This window comes from Hipposideros armiger, unplaced genomic scaffold, assembly GCF_001890085.2.
Source record: "Hipposideros armiger isolate ML-2016 unplaced genomic scaffold, ASM189008v1 scaffold_1266, whole genome shotgun sequence".
NCBI lineage: Eukaryota > Metazoa > Chordata > Mammalia > Chiroptera > Hipposideridae > Hipposideros > Hipposideros armiger.
In genome coordinates, this window is record NW_017732616.1 from 56,766 (window position 1) to 74,842 (window position 18,077).

General features: G+C 38.9%; 1 protein-coding gene across 1 annotated transcript in view; it reads right to left on the reverse strand.

Moving 5' to 3' along the window:
• Nucleotides 1-872: 872 nt before the first annotated feature.
• Nucleotides 873-18,077, reverse strand: part of LOC109377042 (probable E3 ubiquitin-protein ligase HERC6) — a 68,339-nt gene continuing 51,134 nt past the window's right edge. Inside the window, exons 15-22 of the mRNA XM_019633259.1 lie at nt 14,344-14,487; nt 11,719-11,862; nt 7,545-7,711; nt 6,022-6,088; nt 5,517-5,587; nt 3,458-3,641; nt 3,269-3,371; nt 873-1,469 (exon numbers count right to left, since the gene is read on the reverse strand). Of these exons, the coding sequence (XP_019488804.1) occupies nt 1,252-1,469; nt 3,269-3,371; nt 3,458-3,641; nt 5,517-5,587; nt 6,022-6,088; nt 7,545-7,711; nt 11,719-11,862; nt 14,344-14,487 (1,098 nt within the window). The 3' untranslated portion in view covers nt 873-1,251. The remainder of the gene's footprint in view (nt 1,470-3,268; nt 3,372-3,457; nt 3,642-5,516; nt 5,588-6,021; nt 6,089-7,544; nt 7,712-11,718; nt 11,863-14,343; nt 14,488-18,077) is intronic.

Genomic DNA, 18,077 nt, shown 5'->3' on the forward strand with positions numbered 1-18,077 from the left:
CCCTGTGATGTCTTTGTCTGGATATCATAGAATTAATTGGGAAGTGTTCCTTTATTCTCTGTTTTCTGAAAGAGTGTAAAGATATTTAGTACAGTTCACCCATTGGCAATAGAAAAAGTCATGTTGGATGTGAAAGGCCTGAGGAACACAACCCAAAAGTCTGAGGCCTGAGGATCCTTAAGATTTAGAGAGTACCTTTTCCCTTAAAATTAAAAAAGAATACATCTGGGTCTTCATTCCATTTGTTGTAGAAACCAGACGTGTCCAAAATAACTATGAGGATTCGCTGGGGGCTTATGTTTCTATTGACCACCTCATATTCTATTGTCCTTGGTGAATTCTTTATCTCTGTTCTGTCTATCCTCAGATGATCCTGCTCTCTTTCCACATTAGCACCCCATTGTGAACTTCACCCCATAGGCCTTCCTTTCCTAAAGGACCACCCATACAAGGCTCTGTATATAGTTTGAGAGAATAGGCATTTATAGAACAGCTTACAGTTTAAAATTTAATATTAGCTAGAACTGGTCACAAAATTCTTTGGTCATTTCCAACCATACTTATATCTCTTCTTTAATTTACTCTATAATCATGACACTGAGACATATTTCAGGTTCTTCACATTTCCCCAACTACAATTAGACAAGAGTTCCTAGTTGGACTCAGCATTTTTAACCAAAATAATGATGTCTGCATTTAGACTGATTATTAGAACACAGTATTGAGCATAAGTAATTATTGAATGAATTAATGAATCCCTTAACATTTAGACTTTTAGATTTTTCAAATAAATTATTCATCATTTGGCTAAAGTTAAAACTCTGGAGTCATTCCACGGTATAAAATACACATCTACATGCCTCAAAATCAAGTTGAATTAATTTATATTTTTGTTTATTTTTTTCAGACTTTCATATTTGCAGGCAGTGTTTATTAGAAGAAGAATATTTTTAAAAATATCCATTAGCTTTTAATATTCAGCCTATTTTTAAATGATAATTATTATTCAGGAAGTAATTCAATAAAAAAGCAAACATTCTAATAGCAAGTTTAGGGATCGGGAAATGTGATTCATTAAAAATATTACCTTGATTCATCACTTTATTGTTTATCTCAACATTTATCAACTAATTCTAATTAAAATCCAGCAACCCTTTGTACAAAGTAGACCTGAAGATGAACATCACAATTGAAGGATGAGAGAGGACCTGAGAATCTGAGATCTCACTGCAACTCTCTAGGTCACTATTACTATGTGGTCTCTGAGATAAATCCTCTGTTGCTGTTGATGGCTACTTGAAGTGCTTCCTCCACTCTTTCCATTGTAGAATATTTAGGGAGGTCCAGAATATTATGACATACGAGCGATCTTGGGCAGTCTTTTTCACTGAAAGTTTCAGGACAGCGAAATATGATTCCCATTTTTTGTAATCCTCTTACAGGCTGCCTATAATTTCCTGTAAGAAACACTAGAAAGGAATAATCTTGGTTAAGATATTTCATAGAAAGAGCAAAATTAAAAAGAAAATGAAGAAATTAATCACATCATTCAATAAATATTTATTGAGAATCCTTGTGTAGAGAAAACTACACAGGACCATGTGGAGCATAGAAAAATGACATTTGGTCTTTGTCCTCAGTGAGTTCATGGTCTAGTTATATACAACTCAGGTTTGAACTATACAGGTCGACTTATACACAGGTATTTTTCAATGAATACTGTAAATCTATTTTCCATATGATTTTCTTAATAACATTTTTTCTCTTAGCCTATTTTATTATAATAATATAGTATATAATACATATAACATACAAAATATACGTTGATTGACTGTTTATGTTAAGGCTTCCAGTCAACAGTAGGCTGTTAGTAGTTAAGCTTGGGGGGAGTCAAAAGTTATACACAGACTTTCCATTGTGTGGGGAGGGGGGTTATCAGTACCCCTAACCCCTGTATTGTTCAAGGGTCTACAGTACATGAAAAGAAAATAGCAAAATACAAGGAATTTATTTTAGCTCAACCAAGAAGTATGAGGTGAAGAACCTAATGAAGGCCCCAAGACTCAGGGCAGGGAGAGAGGCACCAGGCTGGGGTAGCTAGGGAGATTCACAGATCACATCTAACTAGTTAATTCTCAAGTAGAGGAGCTGAATGAGCTTTTGGGGGGGCGGGGTGAGGGGCATGGATGGGGGGAATCATAAGGAAAGCCTGAGGTAGGAAGATGTAAGTGAACTCACTCAATGAACAGACAATGGAACCATGGGACTGAGGCAGACATTTCTCATCAAGAGAGAAGATTGGAAAGGTAGTCAAGTTTTGTGAAGAAGTAGGTTGGGTTTGCAGAGAAGTTGGAATTTTTCTCCAACATCCTCAGGAGCAACAAAAATAGCAAGAAGAAAAATGTGATCACAGGAGGAGCTGAAAAATGGGGTGAGGTGGTGAGAAAATAAGACATTGTCTGTCCTAGGGAAAACTTAGGGTTCCCACCAAGAGAAGTTCTTATACCCGAAGGCCACAGAGCTGAGTGGTCAAGAGCCTGTGCTTTGGATCAGCCTGTTGAGTTCATATTCTGGTTCTGACACTCCCTAGCTATCTGAACATAGACAAGCTACTAAATGTTCCAAGACTCTTTTTCCTCAGATCTGAAATGGGGAAAAATAAGTGCCTACCTCATATGGCTGCTATTAGGATAAAGGGAGGTAATAGATGCAAAGTGATCAGTACAATGCCTAGCATAGAGTAAGCACACAATAAATGCTGTTAGTATCATCAGTGGTCATTGCTATTATTATTATTTCTAAAATAGCATTAGAGACAGCTTACATTGTCCTAATCCCATAGGACTTAGATAATTAAATGAAGATAGGAATGTAAGCCATTTGGCTTGATTAGGAGCCAACTAGAGTGAGGAAAGAGGATGTAAACTAAAATTAAAGGTGGGGTTAGAGTCAGTATAGAGAAGGTAATAAAATAGCGATATCTTATTATCATTTGTTTTTAATGGGGAACAGGCTTATTAAGAGCAAGAACATTGGTCTAGAACAGGGGTTGGCAAACTGCGTCTCACGAGCCACATGTGGCTCTTTGGGTAGGTTCTGTCTCAAAAATTTGCCAACCCCTGATCTAGAAGGTAGGGAACCTGGATTCTAACCTTGCTTTGCCATTAATATGTGTGACCCACCATTAATAATGATTTCATCACAAATAAGATATTTATCTTTTTAAAAGATATATATTTATAGGCCCATCTATTACTGTAATACTTACAGAGGAATTTTCTCTTTTCATCCAAAGTTAATTTGTGGAAAGCTTTCCAAAACATCAGTATAGTAGGATGTGATTTATGGTATCCTTCACAATATGTTGAATTCTTGAGAAAAAGAAAAGGAAAAAATGTTTAGGGGGAGTATATAGAAGTTGTTCGGATGAATTGGGGGCCGTTTAGTTATCACCTACCTTTTCAAATTGTTTCCAGTCATAATCAGTATTTCCAACTATTGCTGTCATTAGTTCTTCAGGCTGGAAAACTCTAAGTAGCTCCTTGTCACAAACCTTATAAAATCCTTTCTGAAATTCCTTGTAAATTGCCTTTGCGGAAGTGTTGAAAATGTAATCAACATACTTAGAAACAAAGTCTTTCCTTGAGGGAAACATAACAGAAAAAGGCCAATAACATACTTTACCAGTGACTAAAAACATGCTCTACTTTGCTCTTTTTATCATTTCTAATGAGAAAGAAAATTACTTTTGCATAGCACACAGCCCAGTACTACCCCGGAATATAAAAACATCCAATCAGCTAGAAAAAGAAAACTTGGAGAATATAGCAGAAGGATAAAGACTTTGTTTTGCTTCCACTTTCCTAGCTGCAATCCGGGTCTTTTAAAAACGCTAATGTGAATATGTCATTCTCCTGCTTAAAATCTTTCTAAGGCTTCAATTGCCCTTATGGTGAATTCCAAACCACCTTAACAGGATCAAAAAGCCCTCCACGACCTGACCCTTGCCCTACTATGCAACCTCTTGCCACTTCCTTTGGAATCTCTGGTCTCACTGTCTTTCTTGTAGTTAGGCCACAGCATTCAGTGCTTCCTCTTTACCTGGCAACTTCCATCATTCATCAGTGTGACTTTCTCAAGTTTGGTCGGTGTTCCTCTTTCCTTCCCCTGCTTACAACACATGTCACTGTGTGAAAACTATGTATGCAAAGTCTGTCTTCACTACATGATGAATTTCCTGACGGCAGTGTTGTTAGAAGTATTTCCACCAGATATCCACCAGAAACATGATAGTCTCCCACCCTTTGAGCATCCTACCTGGAATACCCTATCTAAATCAATCCCTCTCTGCCTTCTCCTATAACCAGTGATGTGCTGGTAAATGTTTAGCAGTTCTCCCAAGAGGAGAGAGAAAAAGGGGACTCTCATTTGGAGCATCTGCCAATTTTTGTGGTGTAAATATGCCCGCCATGGCTGATTTCAAGCTACTAACATTTTAATAATAAACTCAACATTTTTGAAAATTTAACTATTAGCTCTCACCAGCTGACTCCAACATACATCTACCTGTTACCCTGTAGTCTCTTAATTTTCTTCAGGGCTCTCATCCTTATCTGACATTTTATTACATAATACCGTATTTTTCCGTGTATAATGCGCACTTGTCTTGGCCCAAATTTTTGAGGAAAAAATAAGGATGCGCATTATACATGGGTAGTACTAATTCCATATCTATATAAATATTTTTAATTCTTTTATTTATGCTTATGAATTAAAAGTGTAACTCTAGAAATCAATAATGATATACATATGCAAAATAATACCCTGGAATACAATAATTGGTTTTGTTGAACTTAAGATGAACTGCAATGAGGAAGAGATCTTGGCCTTCTATGATGCATAAATATCCTAAATTTGTTGCAGGTACATAGAATTTTTTGAATCTTGTATCTGCTCTTGTGTTTTGTAAATATTTGTTAAATAAAATTTCTTGTACCATAATATGTTAAAAAAATAAATGCTAAAATTCCTTTATAATACAAAAAACAAATACCTAAATGTAAACAAATAAACATTTGAATTAAAAAATTAAAAAATTTTTTCCCTGAAAGTTTGAGCAAAAAAAATGTGGGTATGCATTATATACAGGAGCACATTATATACAGCAAAATATGGTAATTTATTTGCATATTCTCTTTCTGTCTTACTGGAATTTAAGCTCCTGATTTTACCTGTCCTTTTCACTGCTGTATCTACGGCACCTAGAATACGAGTAGGGTCTGGTACAGGGTAGGGGCTCAAAAATAATTGTTAAATGAATAACTAGTGAAAAGTGCTGCAAAGGAAATATTTAATTCTGACTTCCTTCTCCCTTCGCTTACCCTGTAATCTTTCTATCTTTCTAAAACATGAGAAGCTGAAATGATCATCTGAGAAACTAAAATACATGTATAAAACATAGTGATACAAACATTTTATGTGTATTTAAAGCAGATATTCTAGGTCTCAAAACTTACTTGTTGGTTTGGTCCACAAGTACAGAGATCCCATTTGGAATTAAATCAACATCCTTTTGGTCCCAGTGTTGCTATAACCAAAATATATTCAGGTAGCAAACAAGAAAGAAAAGTCTGAATAATCAAGCATGATACCATTGTTGCCAGTATATTCTTCCCTATAAAATTTTAAATAACTGGGAGCTAAATAATTATTTATGTAGATCAGCCTTTTAAATACATATAAAACTTAAAAACCTACCCTAGTGTAAGTTGTACATTGCTTTTAAGCATACATTGATCCATTTAGCTGTTTACATCCATTGAATGATTGCTTATAATTTCACCTTATTTGAGAGTATACAGACAGAAGGTAACAAATGAGGAGCAGGTGGGGAGAAGGACTTACAGTACAGAAGTAAATGCCCTTCAAAAAAGGAATCCCATATTTGAGACACTATAATAAAAATTATTGTAAAAAAAAGATTCAAGCTAAACTATAAATATGACATTCACTAGTACTCACTGAAAAATACATGTCAAAACATTCTCCAATGTCATCAGCTTCATAATTTAGAACTTCTTGCAAACTCCTAATGAAAATTTTGGAGGAAAAAAATTATATTTATTGACCTTATAAAATTTCAACAGTAATAAATGTTCAATGGAAACATTTTGGACACGACAGAAATGTATAAAATGCCACGGAAATCTCCTCTCCTCTACCTTCCCACTCCCTCTTCCTAGAGTTAACCTCTATTCATACTTTTGTTTGGCTAAACCACTCACTAATAGACACGGCTATGTCTCGGTGGAAATTACAAAAAGGAGCCCCTTCCTCTAAAGCAGTGATTCTCAACCAGGGGTGATTTTGCCCCCCAGGGGACATTTGGCAAAATCTGGAGATATCTTTGGTTGTCACGATTAGAGGAGAGTTGCTATTGGCATCTAGTGTGTAGCAACCTGATATGCAGGTTAACATCTCCTCAGTGCCCAGGACAGCCTTCTACAATAAAGGATTATCCAGCCCAAAATGTCAATATTGCCAGGGGTTTCTCAACCGTTGCTCTAGAGCAGCGGTTCTCAACCTGTGGGTCGCGACCCCTTTGGGGGTCAAACGACCCTTTCATAGGGGTCGCCTAAGACCATCGGAAAACAAAAAGATATTTACATTATGATTCATAACAGTAGCAAAATTACAGTTATAGAGTAGCAACGAAAATAATTTTATGATTGGGGGTCACCACAACATGAGGAACTGTATTAAGGGGTCGTGGCATTAGGAAGGTTGAGAACAGCTGCTCTAGACTGTCAGGGCATACAGTGTAAATCTAGTCAGTTTATTCTTCCACTAACAATTCACGAGAGGAGAATCCTTTTCCCCAATCTGTTGTCAACTCTATATCTTATGAACAAATTTTCAATAGTTGTCAACCTGTAAACAGAAAAATGATATCTTATTTTCATTTGTCCAAATTTCCTTGATTACTAGTAAGGTTGGGCATATTTTCATGTTTTAATTACCCATATGTGTGATGACTCACATATTATACAGCAAAATATATAGTATATATAGAAATATATAGTATATTTCTACATCAGAGATAATTCTGTTCTCTCATATGTGTTGCCAATATTTTTCTCACAGGATATAGCCTACCTTTTAACTTAGAACAAGCATTTTTCAATCCTTAAAAAAAAAAGTTGATGACATGCTGATTTATTTAAATAAATTAAATATGATGAAATACAATTTATATAAAATAAATATAGCATGCATGATTCTCATTAAGACTATCATGAACTGTCCAAGGCAACTATTTCCATCTGTATAAATTCAAGAGACCAGGCTCTGTTTATTTTATTGGTTGATAATTAGAGTAATATTTGACTTTTTTAAAGGTTTACTTGATTATAAGTCATGCTAAAAATTCAAATTCACCGAAAGAACCTACTTTATTGAAACTGAAGACCTTGTTTGTGTGAATGCCATTTATGCCTAGACAACTGAGACTGACTAGGTCAAGTCCTGGAAAACCATTTACTTACTTCCCCAAAAGAGGACTGAGTTCTTTTAAATCTTCCAATGATGGCTTTTGGTCCAGAAGTTTCTTAAACAGAGCCAGTGGGAAAGGAAGGTCGGCAACATTTAAATTGTAAAGGGAGAGTCCACACAACAGCCCAAAAAGAAAATACCTCTTCTTCTCAACTTTAGGCTAGAAAAGGAGAAGAAAAAAAAATCCCTAATGCATTATAAATAATCAGTAATCCAAAGGGATAATGAGATTAGTAAAAATTGTTTTGGGTTCCCTTTTCTAAAAGTCACAAATTAAAAACAAACTGGCTTCATGAAAATAAAAATTTTCTTACACATACATCTACTACAATACAATTAAGGATTGTTCCATAAATTAAAATGCAAATTAAGGTTCAAAATATAAAATAAATGAATTTCCTTTTTGTTACTAACAGTATATCTGAAATTTAAAAAAAACATGCTCAGATGCCTTATAGACTAAGGTTTCCAATATTTAATATGACAGTCTTTGCCTTCAAATTCATGTAGAAAAATGACACCGTGGAAGAAACGATGCACTTTATCTACCCTCTCAGTAGGCATCAGGCATGTAAGATGGTGTCAGATGAGTGGTGTCCCCTTCAGCAATAATAGCCCTGAACCTCAGTGTGCTTATGGGAACAAGCATAGAAGTCAGGGAACATGACTGATGCTGTTGGCTGTGAAGCTGGGTGGAAGGAAGAAGGAAAGAGTCCTGATGAAATTGGCTTCACTCTCCTCTCCGCACTTTGTAGTCCCAGAAGAGGGAAAACACTGGCCACATCTGGCCAGGCCATCACTACCACCCAGCTGAAAGATCACTAACCTGCCCATTGTCAGCCTTGCTGTTAGCAGGTGCATGGCTCTGGACCCCTCACACGACAGTCTGTGCCTCAATCTACTGGCCCTATTTTCTTCTTAGAGTAATTGTGCAGATACATATTAAAAATGCCTTTGAATTTTGAAAATGAGCCCCATTTTTATAGGAGACTTGCCAGAGCAACCTACTTAGAGGTTTTGGAAAAACATGGCAGTGGCTGCGCTTGGTGTGCAGGGGCCACTAGTCCCAGCACCTGGCGGGGCTCAGTGGGGCATGCAGCTGAGGTGGTGGGCTCAGAGGCGCCACAGGAGCCTGCTTAAGGGCCACCCTTCCTGGATTAGGGGTGCTGAGCCTGGGGGAGGAGCAGATTCTTGCAATATCAAGTATAAGCCTGTGGCAAAATAAATGTGTGTAAATACATTTTTAAAAGTGGATTTTGTTTTAAAAATCTGAATGAACAAGTCTGTCAGGGGTCATGTTGATGAGGGGTGTCAGAACGGGGCTCCGCTCACAACCAAGACCTCGTGACCTGCAGCTGCTGACACCACAGCTCCTAAGAGCGAGCTCAGGGGAGGCTCTGCCTGCGTGCTCAGGCACGTGGATATCTCCTCAGGGCCGTTTCTCTGGCCTCACCAAGGCTGACGTTGTGCCATCACATATGGGTATGACTGGCACATCCTAAGATGCTGATTCTTACTGTGTTTTATAAAATAGAATGTAGTTTACAGAAAAAGGAACCTTTTTTAAAAGTTAACTACATGCAAACTGTAGGTGATAAAAATGACAGGGTTTTTTTCATCTTTTTTTGTTGTTGTTAATTTATTTGCAATAAAAATGATGCAGATGAGGGGCCAGCCGAGTGGCTCAGTTGGTTAAGAGCTCACTCAAGAGTGTGAGCTCTGAGCAATAGGGTTGCTGGTTCGATTCCCAGCTCAAGAAGAGCTGCCAACAGCTGCCAACAGGTGGCAGGATGGCTCAGCTAAAAAAAAAAAAATTTGATGCTGATGGCCATGCAGATTTTGCTAAAAAAGGAAGAAAGAAAGAAAAAAACTACAATACAAGTACTCTCCATAGGTGGACTCCTCTAACCTATTCAGTCTTATTTCCTGTATTTGTAATTTGTACCCTGGTTCTAGTTGATTTTCTCTTCACTGAGTCATACACAAATCAAACTTTTGTCTCTGTTTTCTATCCAGCAGTATAGCACAATGCTTAAGAGTAAGGACTTTGGGGTTGGACAGTCCTGAATTCATATCCTAGCTCGGTCACTTGCTAGTTGAATGTTCTTAGTTCATTTAATCTCTCTGAACCTCAGATTTATTTATCTGTAAAATGGGGACAAACCACTTATCTCACAGGATTGATGTAAGGTTGCTTTTCTCCTCTCTATTCCCTACTTGTATCTCTTTCTATTTTGTCTCTATCCTTCAACATCAACTGAAGTGTCCACTTTTCCATGACACTTTCTCCAATGACTTTAGTCCCCCTTGATTTCTTTCTGCCCCAATAAAGAATCCCTTAAATTTGGATAGTGCCCTAAAGTTTTCATGCTGCTTTCTTACTTGGGTATATATCTTATTGTGTTTTATTCTCACAACAGTCCTGTAAAGCAGGCAGAGCAGAAATTATGACAAGCCATTTTATAGGTAAGGAAACTGAAAGCTCAGAGAAGCTAAATGACACACCCACCGTCACTCTACACTACAACTCTGGGCTTCTAATTCTACATCAGTGATTCCTTCCATACCCTATTGGGCTCAACAATATTACATATAAAGTCAGCAATCCGTAATTTAGAAACAATTGTTAAAGCTCCTGGTGTTTTAGTCTTATTGCTCCAGCTACATATGCAAAAAGTTTCAAGAGGAAAGTGCCGTATACTAATTTGAATCTCCCACAATATTTACTACAATGTTGGAACCTCAAGAAACAGTCAATAAATGATTGTTGACTGACTGATAAAAATCCTACCGCTGGTACACCTTGGCCATTCCTGTCCTTTAGAGGTTCATTCTTTCTCAAAGAGATACAAAACGCTTTTCAGTACTTTTTCATACCCATTCATCTTGTCTCCTCTTCCCTGTCCTCTGGATTCTAAACTTCTACTGGGTCATTGGAAGGAACATTTTGGAAATTTATTGGAAAGGGGATCAATAAATTGAAGTTCAACATGTGATTCTTTTTAGAATTGTTCGGTCTGTGTTACTAACAGAAATGAAGACAAGCTTTTGTTACTTTAAGAAAATGTTTAGGGGCCGGCTGAGTGGTTCAGTTGGTTAAGAGCTCGCTCAAAGGTTTGAGCTCTGAGCAACAGCAGTTCGAGTCCAGCCCGAGCTAAGCTGCCGCTGAGCTGCCAACAGGTGGCAGGATGGCTCAGCTAAAAATAAATAAATAAAATGAGAAGATGTTTATATTTTGAGAATCTTGGAAAAACATAATCAATGCAGAAATGAATCACCTTATAAGAATTAGCAATTATCGCTAGGATTCTATTAATAATTTCTCTCCTAATTTGAAACACTCGAGATTACTGCCTCTCAAAATTTAGGAAACCACCCAAACATCCATCAAAAGGTGACTAGACCAAGTATAATACATCCATATAATGGAACACTGCTCAGTGATAAAAGGGAATGAGACATGGATATATGCAGCAACATGCATGAGTCTCAACGTAATTATGTTGAGTGAAAGAGGACAGGCACAAAAACTATTTATGATTCCGTTTATGTAAAAGTTTAGGAAATTCGAACTACTCTCTAGTGACAGTGGTTGCCTGGGCATGAGGTGGACAGCAGGGGAGGAGTAGGATTAAAAAGGGATATGAGGAAACTTTGGGAGATGATGTACATGTTCATTATCATATCAACACTGTCAAACTGGCGATAGTTTCATGAGTATAAATACATATATATCAAAACCTATCAAATCGGACAATTTCTGTGCAGTTTATTGTATCTCAAGTATACTTCATTAAAGCTGTTTAAAAATTTAATATGCATATGAATCACTGGGAAATCTTATAAAATACATATTCTGATCTGGGGTAGGGCCAGAGATTCTGCTTTTCTCATAGCTTCGAGGTGATGCTGAAGCTGCTGCTCTATGGACCATATTTTGAGTAGCAAAGCTGTATATGACCTAATTTTACATTATTATGTATGATTTTCATGTGTATGGTATACTTTTCCTGTTCTGAAAAACTGTGAGAAAATAAGTAAAAGGCTTACACTTACACCACGCCCTCCACAACTACACTGAAACAACTACTTGGCTTGGAGCTGATGGGTCCTGGGAAAACACACTGTTCCCCAATGAAATGAACAATAAATAAAAAAAAGACTTACACTGACAGGAAACCACATGTAGGAACCGTCTTCAGGATATATGAACATTCCATATTCTGTCTTGGTCATCTCTTCAAATATACAGTGGAAGAACTCAGCCTTTACCCCTCTACCCACGGAACAAATTTCTCCAGTAAATTCAATCTGAGGAAAGAAAACACACTCCAAAGATTAAAATATAATGTCTTGACCTCTGTTTCAAACCTTCTGCAGTCGCCAGAATTCCCAGAATCCCACACCTCTTACCTCGCTGCAATCTGTTCTCCCTCAATTTGCTACTGAGCAGCAGATGCCATGAACCTATTTATCGTCAGATTATTGTATACTGAGTGCATGGGTCCTTTACACTGCCCCATGAACCAAGTGAAGGGGATTCTAGCAAGACTTAGCTTTCATCAATTATGGTGACCAGCATCTTGAACCAAATTTTGATGAGCTTCAAACCCCTGGGCCACTAAATCTCTTGATTCTTTTATCTTGTTATCTGTCTTCATCTCATCATTCAGACTTTACAACTTTGGCTCCAGTCAACAACTATTTGGTTTCTCCTGCCTCTCTCCTCATTAGGACTTCTGATAAACAGCTCTCCCAGTCAGTCTGGGCACAACACCTTTGCAGAAACCATCACACCTGACTGCCCATAGCCCTCGTGTGGGAAATCAGTATGAACTAGTCCCTCTTTTCTGAAGCCCACCTTTGGACTTTGTGGCTGACTACACTCTGGCTTTCCTCTCTATTCCTTCTCTACTTCTTTTCCTGGCTAATTTCTTTTTAACTTTTTCATATAAGCATCACTGGAGGTGGCCAGGTGGCTCAGTTGGTTAGAGCGCACACTCTGAGCAACAGGGTTACTGGTTCAATTCCCACATGGGCCAGTGAGCTGCACCCTCCACAACTAGATTGAAGCCAATCACTTGAGCTAAGCTGTAGCTGAGCTGCCAGGGCAGCTGGATGGCTCAGTTGGTTAGAGCATGTACTCTTAACAGCAAGGTTGCCAGTTGGACTCCCACATAGGATGGTGGGCCGCGCCCCCCGCAACTAGATTGCAAACAACAACTTGACTTGGCGCTGATGGATCCTGTAAAAAACACATCATTCCCCCAAAAAAAACACATCGTTCTCCAATAAAGTTAAAATATCTATATCTATATCTATCTACATCTATATCTATATCTATATATCTATATCTATATCTATCTATATACCACTAAGCTTGATTAAGAGTTATCCTTTCCCCCTCTTTGCCTGGAAGATCTTATTTACTGCCACTTGGATCAACTGATTCCTCGGTCACAGACCATAATCTCCGAGGGCCTGCCTCACATTCCATCTGTGGATATATTCAAATAACAAATTAAGCTTACTTCTGATTTTCTTATTTCTGTCCATTTTCACTAGCAAGTCTGCCTTTGCCATGCTCAGGAAACTCTTAATGGGCTTAGACAATCTTGCCTTGCTCAGAGTCTATATTTTGATGGATCGGTCTTGAAGTTTATCTTCTTATCTCTTTGTCAATCTCCAATAGGCAGAATCATTTTCTATTTATTTCCTCATAATCAAGATTTAAAGGAATGAGGTATAGAGGGAGACATACAACTTGAAAGTCTGGTTTATAAAATAGTTTCTGTATTTCTCATAGGCGTTCCATGCTGGGAAATATCCCTCTCCTATTTGAGTCTCACCCTCCGGGTTCTGGTTTATTCTGTGAGAACCTAACTCATCCCCTCATGGCTGATATCAGGAAAACCCACTCCCTTCTGTACAGACTCCAGCTCTAACTTAAAGTTAGTCAATATTTTACGGCCTCAATAGGGCAAATCATCTGAGGTGCCACACAGTAAAATTCCTGTAGGCGCCCACAAAGGATGAAGTCAAGGATGGCTATTTGGAACCGATATAGTAGTGGAAGGTCTATGACTAAAACTAGAGCCAAAATGTAGGAAAAGTATCTGTTGCACCCCCTGCTTGTTGATCGTATTAACAGCCCCAATTCATCACCTCTCCTTGATCTATGTCTTTTGCACGTGACTTTGCAGTTCCCCCCATTAAACAGGCTTAGTATATTTTGCCAGCCCTTGATGTAGGTTCAGCCAATGTGACTTGTTTTGACTAAAACAATGGTATTTGTGTGACTGGGCTATATTGTACCTCTGGCACTGCTGTCAAAAGAACTTGCTTGCCGGTCCCAAGAAGAAGAGGAAAAACATAGGAAGCAGAGCCAAACTGCCCCAGCCAGGCCTAGCCTAGATCAGTCAATCCCTAGCCAACTCCCAAACATGTAAACAGGCATACAGAATCCAGAAAGACACCCAGATGAGTTGAACCTAGACCAGCAGATCCTCAACTGAACTGCAGATCTGTCAAAGAAATTATTGTTATTTTAAGTCATTAAGCTTTGGGATGGTTCATTATGCAGCACTTTTATAACCATAGGTAACTACTAGTGAACGCATAATCCCAATGTTGAATTATACATCCCATAGCTTTTCTCTGAAGGGTAAGCAATGAATTCTGAAATCATAAGGCTGATAACTATAGTTCCAAATGCAGGCTCTTCCTTTGCTGCACTATATAATTATTTCCCCCCACATTAGTAAAAATATCCAATGAGACTTTTTACAGTACCAATAATTCTTTCCGGAGGTCAGTGACTTCAGCTTGGCTCAACTGACGCAGAGCATCTTCAGTGAGGCAACTTCGTCTGACTCTAAGTGTAAACACGGGTGATGGGAAGAATTCATTCTCTCGTGGCAGAATCATACTTGAGTCCTAGAAAAAGAAATATTTTAGGAAACCTCATAGGAATACTAGGAAGTGTTTAATATTTCAAACAAACCTATTTTGTATAGCATACAATTGTGCCTACCATTGCTATATATACTCACATATTGTAATTATTTAAGGAGAAGAGCATCGTATCTACACTATGAAAGATAAAGAGATTATAGGATCAGTGAAAGTATGGTACCTAGGAATTGTGTACAGGGGATTAATCATCATGGATGTACAGCTAGGTCATTAAAAGCTCTCTCAGGGGCTGGCCGAGTGGGTCAGTTGGTTAAGAGCTTGCTCAAGAGCACGAGCTTTGAGCAACAGGGTCACCGGTTTGATTCCCACATGGGCCAGGGAGCTGCACCCATGCTGAGCTGCCAACAGGTGGCAAGATGACTCAGCTGGTGAGAGCACGTGCTCCTATCAACAAGGTTCCCTGTTGGAGATGGTGGGCTACGCCCACCTGCAACTAAAAACTGAACTCAGAACCTTGAACTGAGCTGCCGTCAGGGTGGCTCACGGGATAGAGCACATGCTCTTAACAACAAGTCTGCCGGTTTGACTCCTGCATGGAATGGTGGCTACGCCAACCCGCAACTAATTGAACACAGCACCTTGAGCTGAGCAGCATGACTGGACCTGGAGCTGAGCTTGCTGCACCCTCCACAACTAAGATTGAAGGACAACAACTTGGCTGTTCCCCTCCCCCAATTCCCAAACACGGTTCCCCTTCCCCAATTCTCCAATAAAATCTTAAAAAAAAAAAAAAAGCTATCTCAGATTCTCAGATCACTTATTATAGTAAACATGATCTTTAGAGGCAATAGTGGTATTCAACATGCTAAGACATTCATCCACCAGTCTTAAGAAACAGAGTGTTAGCACCATAATCCTCAAGAATACAGGAGCAATTTAGGAGTTCAGGAGTAATGTTAGATGTAGGAAAAAGACTAGAGGAAAGATTTGCTCAGAGAAGATCTCCTCTTCTCCTTCAAATAACTATGATCCATACTGAATGTGCATGGGAGCTCCCTAAAAATACACCCCTGGTAGCCTCACTTTGTACCCACCATTGTCCTCTGTCACTCCACATAGTACTGCCATTAAGCTTTTCTGAATTCTCAACATATCCTCACCATGTTAGTCCCCTGGTATTGCTTCTGCTGAACTCCCTGGACTAGAAATCTAGTGTTGCTTTGACCTTTGACACTCCTCTAGGGCTTCTGCTATATTTCAAGGACAATAAATTAGTATTTAGAACTCACAAACCAATACAACCCTCTTGGGGCCTGTCCCACAATAAAGACAGGTAGATATGATACCTATCCTATTCCAGGTTTCCAGGCTAGGTGTGGTTGCCCATATACATTAGCACTCCGCAAGCATCTCAGAGAAGTGTGCGTGTGGCTCTGGGCTTAGGAAAGCCCTGTCCCAGATCTCTGCCACCACTGTATACTGAGAAATTATATATGATCTCACTAGATTCTTCTAGCTTTTCCCTAAGATGTTTGTTGTAAAGCAGCTTCACATTTGTAGGGAAATAGAACAAGTGCCATTTCTAGTCCTTCCTGGTGGTGGATCATCTCTTTCTGGGGCACAGGAGTCTGCAGCATGGGACACTTCAGCAATAATGATTGCTAAGAAACATGTCCGATGGCTCTGAGTGACAGGGAGTGGCCAGCAATATCCTCCACTGGCTGTAGCAGGTGAGGTGTCTGTGGCCTGCTGTAGGCCCACCCTTCTGTCTCCTACAAGAATTGGACTAGAAACCTGCATCATATCTTATTTTCCATTTTCTCTGCTCCCATTCTCCATGTATTGTTTCCCATTTCTACATTTCTACATTTGAAGTGGTAATCCAGTTTGCAGTTTACAATTTTGACTATGTCCATCATCTCTCTCCTTTGGAGGACAGGATTCTGGAGTTTGTTTTCTAACTTCACCCATGACAACAACTAAGAGTTTTCTTGTCCTCTAACATTTCCCAATCCTTCATGATATACAACCTGCGGGGGTTTACTATCCACTCACCCTCACTAACAGAAGAGACAGACAGAACACTGCTATAGAAGAAAATACCGTAGAGGGAAGGCCTTGCTTAAAGGAAACTTAAGGGGAATTTGGGTTGGGGAAGGAAAGCCTTATCAATTTCCTCCCATTACCAGGGCTGTTAGGAAAATTAAATTTAAAAAAAACGAAAAGGGCCGGCCGAGTGGCTCAATTGGTTAAGAACTTGCTCAAGAGCACGAGCTCTGAGCAACAGGGTCGCCGGTTCAATTCCCGCCCGAACTGAGCTGCCTCTGAGCTGCCAACAGGTGGCAGGATGGCTCAGCTAAAAAAAAAAAGAGATGTGGCTGGGAAACAAAAGAGATTACCAAGTCAAATCTGATGACAGGCACTAATAATAATGACTAGAGGGAGAGTCCTTACTGGAATGCTTTTAACAGGATGTACCTTTTCCATCTAGATTGTTTATTATAAATAAACATGGAATTTATGAATTTATCAGGCATGGCTCATTGGAAAATGTCATGTAAGCTATACATTTCATAGGTATAAAAAGGAAATGTTTTATAACTGAAATGATTCCTTTAGTGCACGTGATGTCCCAGGCTTCTCTATGTTTCACCGAGATGGCCTATCCTTTGAATTATTAGTAAAAGTAATGGGTATGTTTCTGATTCCTATGAGTCTTTAAAGTATAAATATCATACAAAAATAGATACAAACCTTTCCTGAGGAAACGTTTGGAAAACCTGTAATATAATGTCTGGGGGTGGGGTGAGCATACCTGAGAACTAAGGCTTATGATGATAAGAGACACAAAATAGCATGTAAGTATTATGTGGGAATAATGCAACTACCAGAAAAAGAACAGAAGGAAGACAGTAAAAGGAAAACAGAACAAATTCACTGATTGACTCATAGGCATTATCTGGGAATAAAAGAATATCAGTTGGGGCTTACCAATCAAACTCCAAGACTCTGAAGCAGATATGAAAACCCAAAGACTAACAACTAAGACCATAATGTAGTAACAAAAACCGGATAAAGAAGAAAGAGCAGTTACTCAATCATTTCAGTATTGCTTGTAGTAGGAAAACAATGGATATTATATAAAGGAAGTGAAGACTCAGGCATCATATTATAATGAAAAATGTAAATTAAAATTAAACTGAAATATCATTGATTAACCCATTGAATTGGAAAGGATCACAAAGGTTGGTAACACTACATTGGTGAGAGTGTACACATTTCTGATAGTAATAGAAATTGGTCCAACCTCTAATGTACAGAATATTTAATAATTAAAGAAAAAGGATTGGGCCAGCCGAGTGGCACAATGGTTAAGAACTGGCTTGGGACGCCAGAGGACCCCGGTTCGGATCCCACATATAAGGGCCAGGGACACTGCCCTCTACAGCTAAGATGCTGAACAACAGCTCAACCTGGAGCTGGGCTGCTGTGAATCGCCGGCGATGGCGTAGGCTGCAGTGGGTTGCCATGGGCTACCATGTGTAGCCCGCAGCCAGCGTGAGCGGCCAGCAGCCGCAGTGAGTGGCCGTCCAGAAGCCAGCGACTGATCT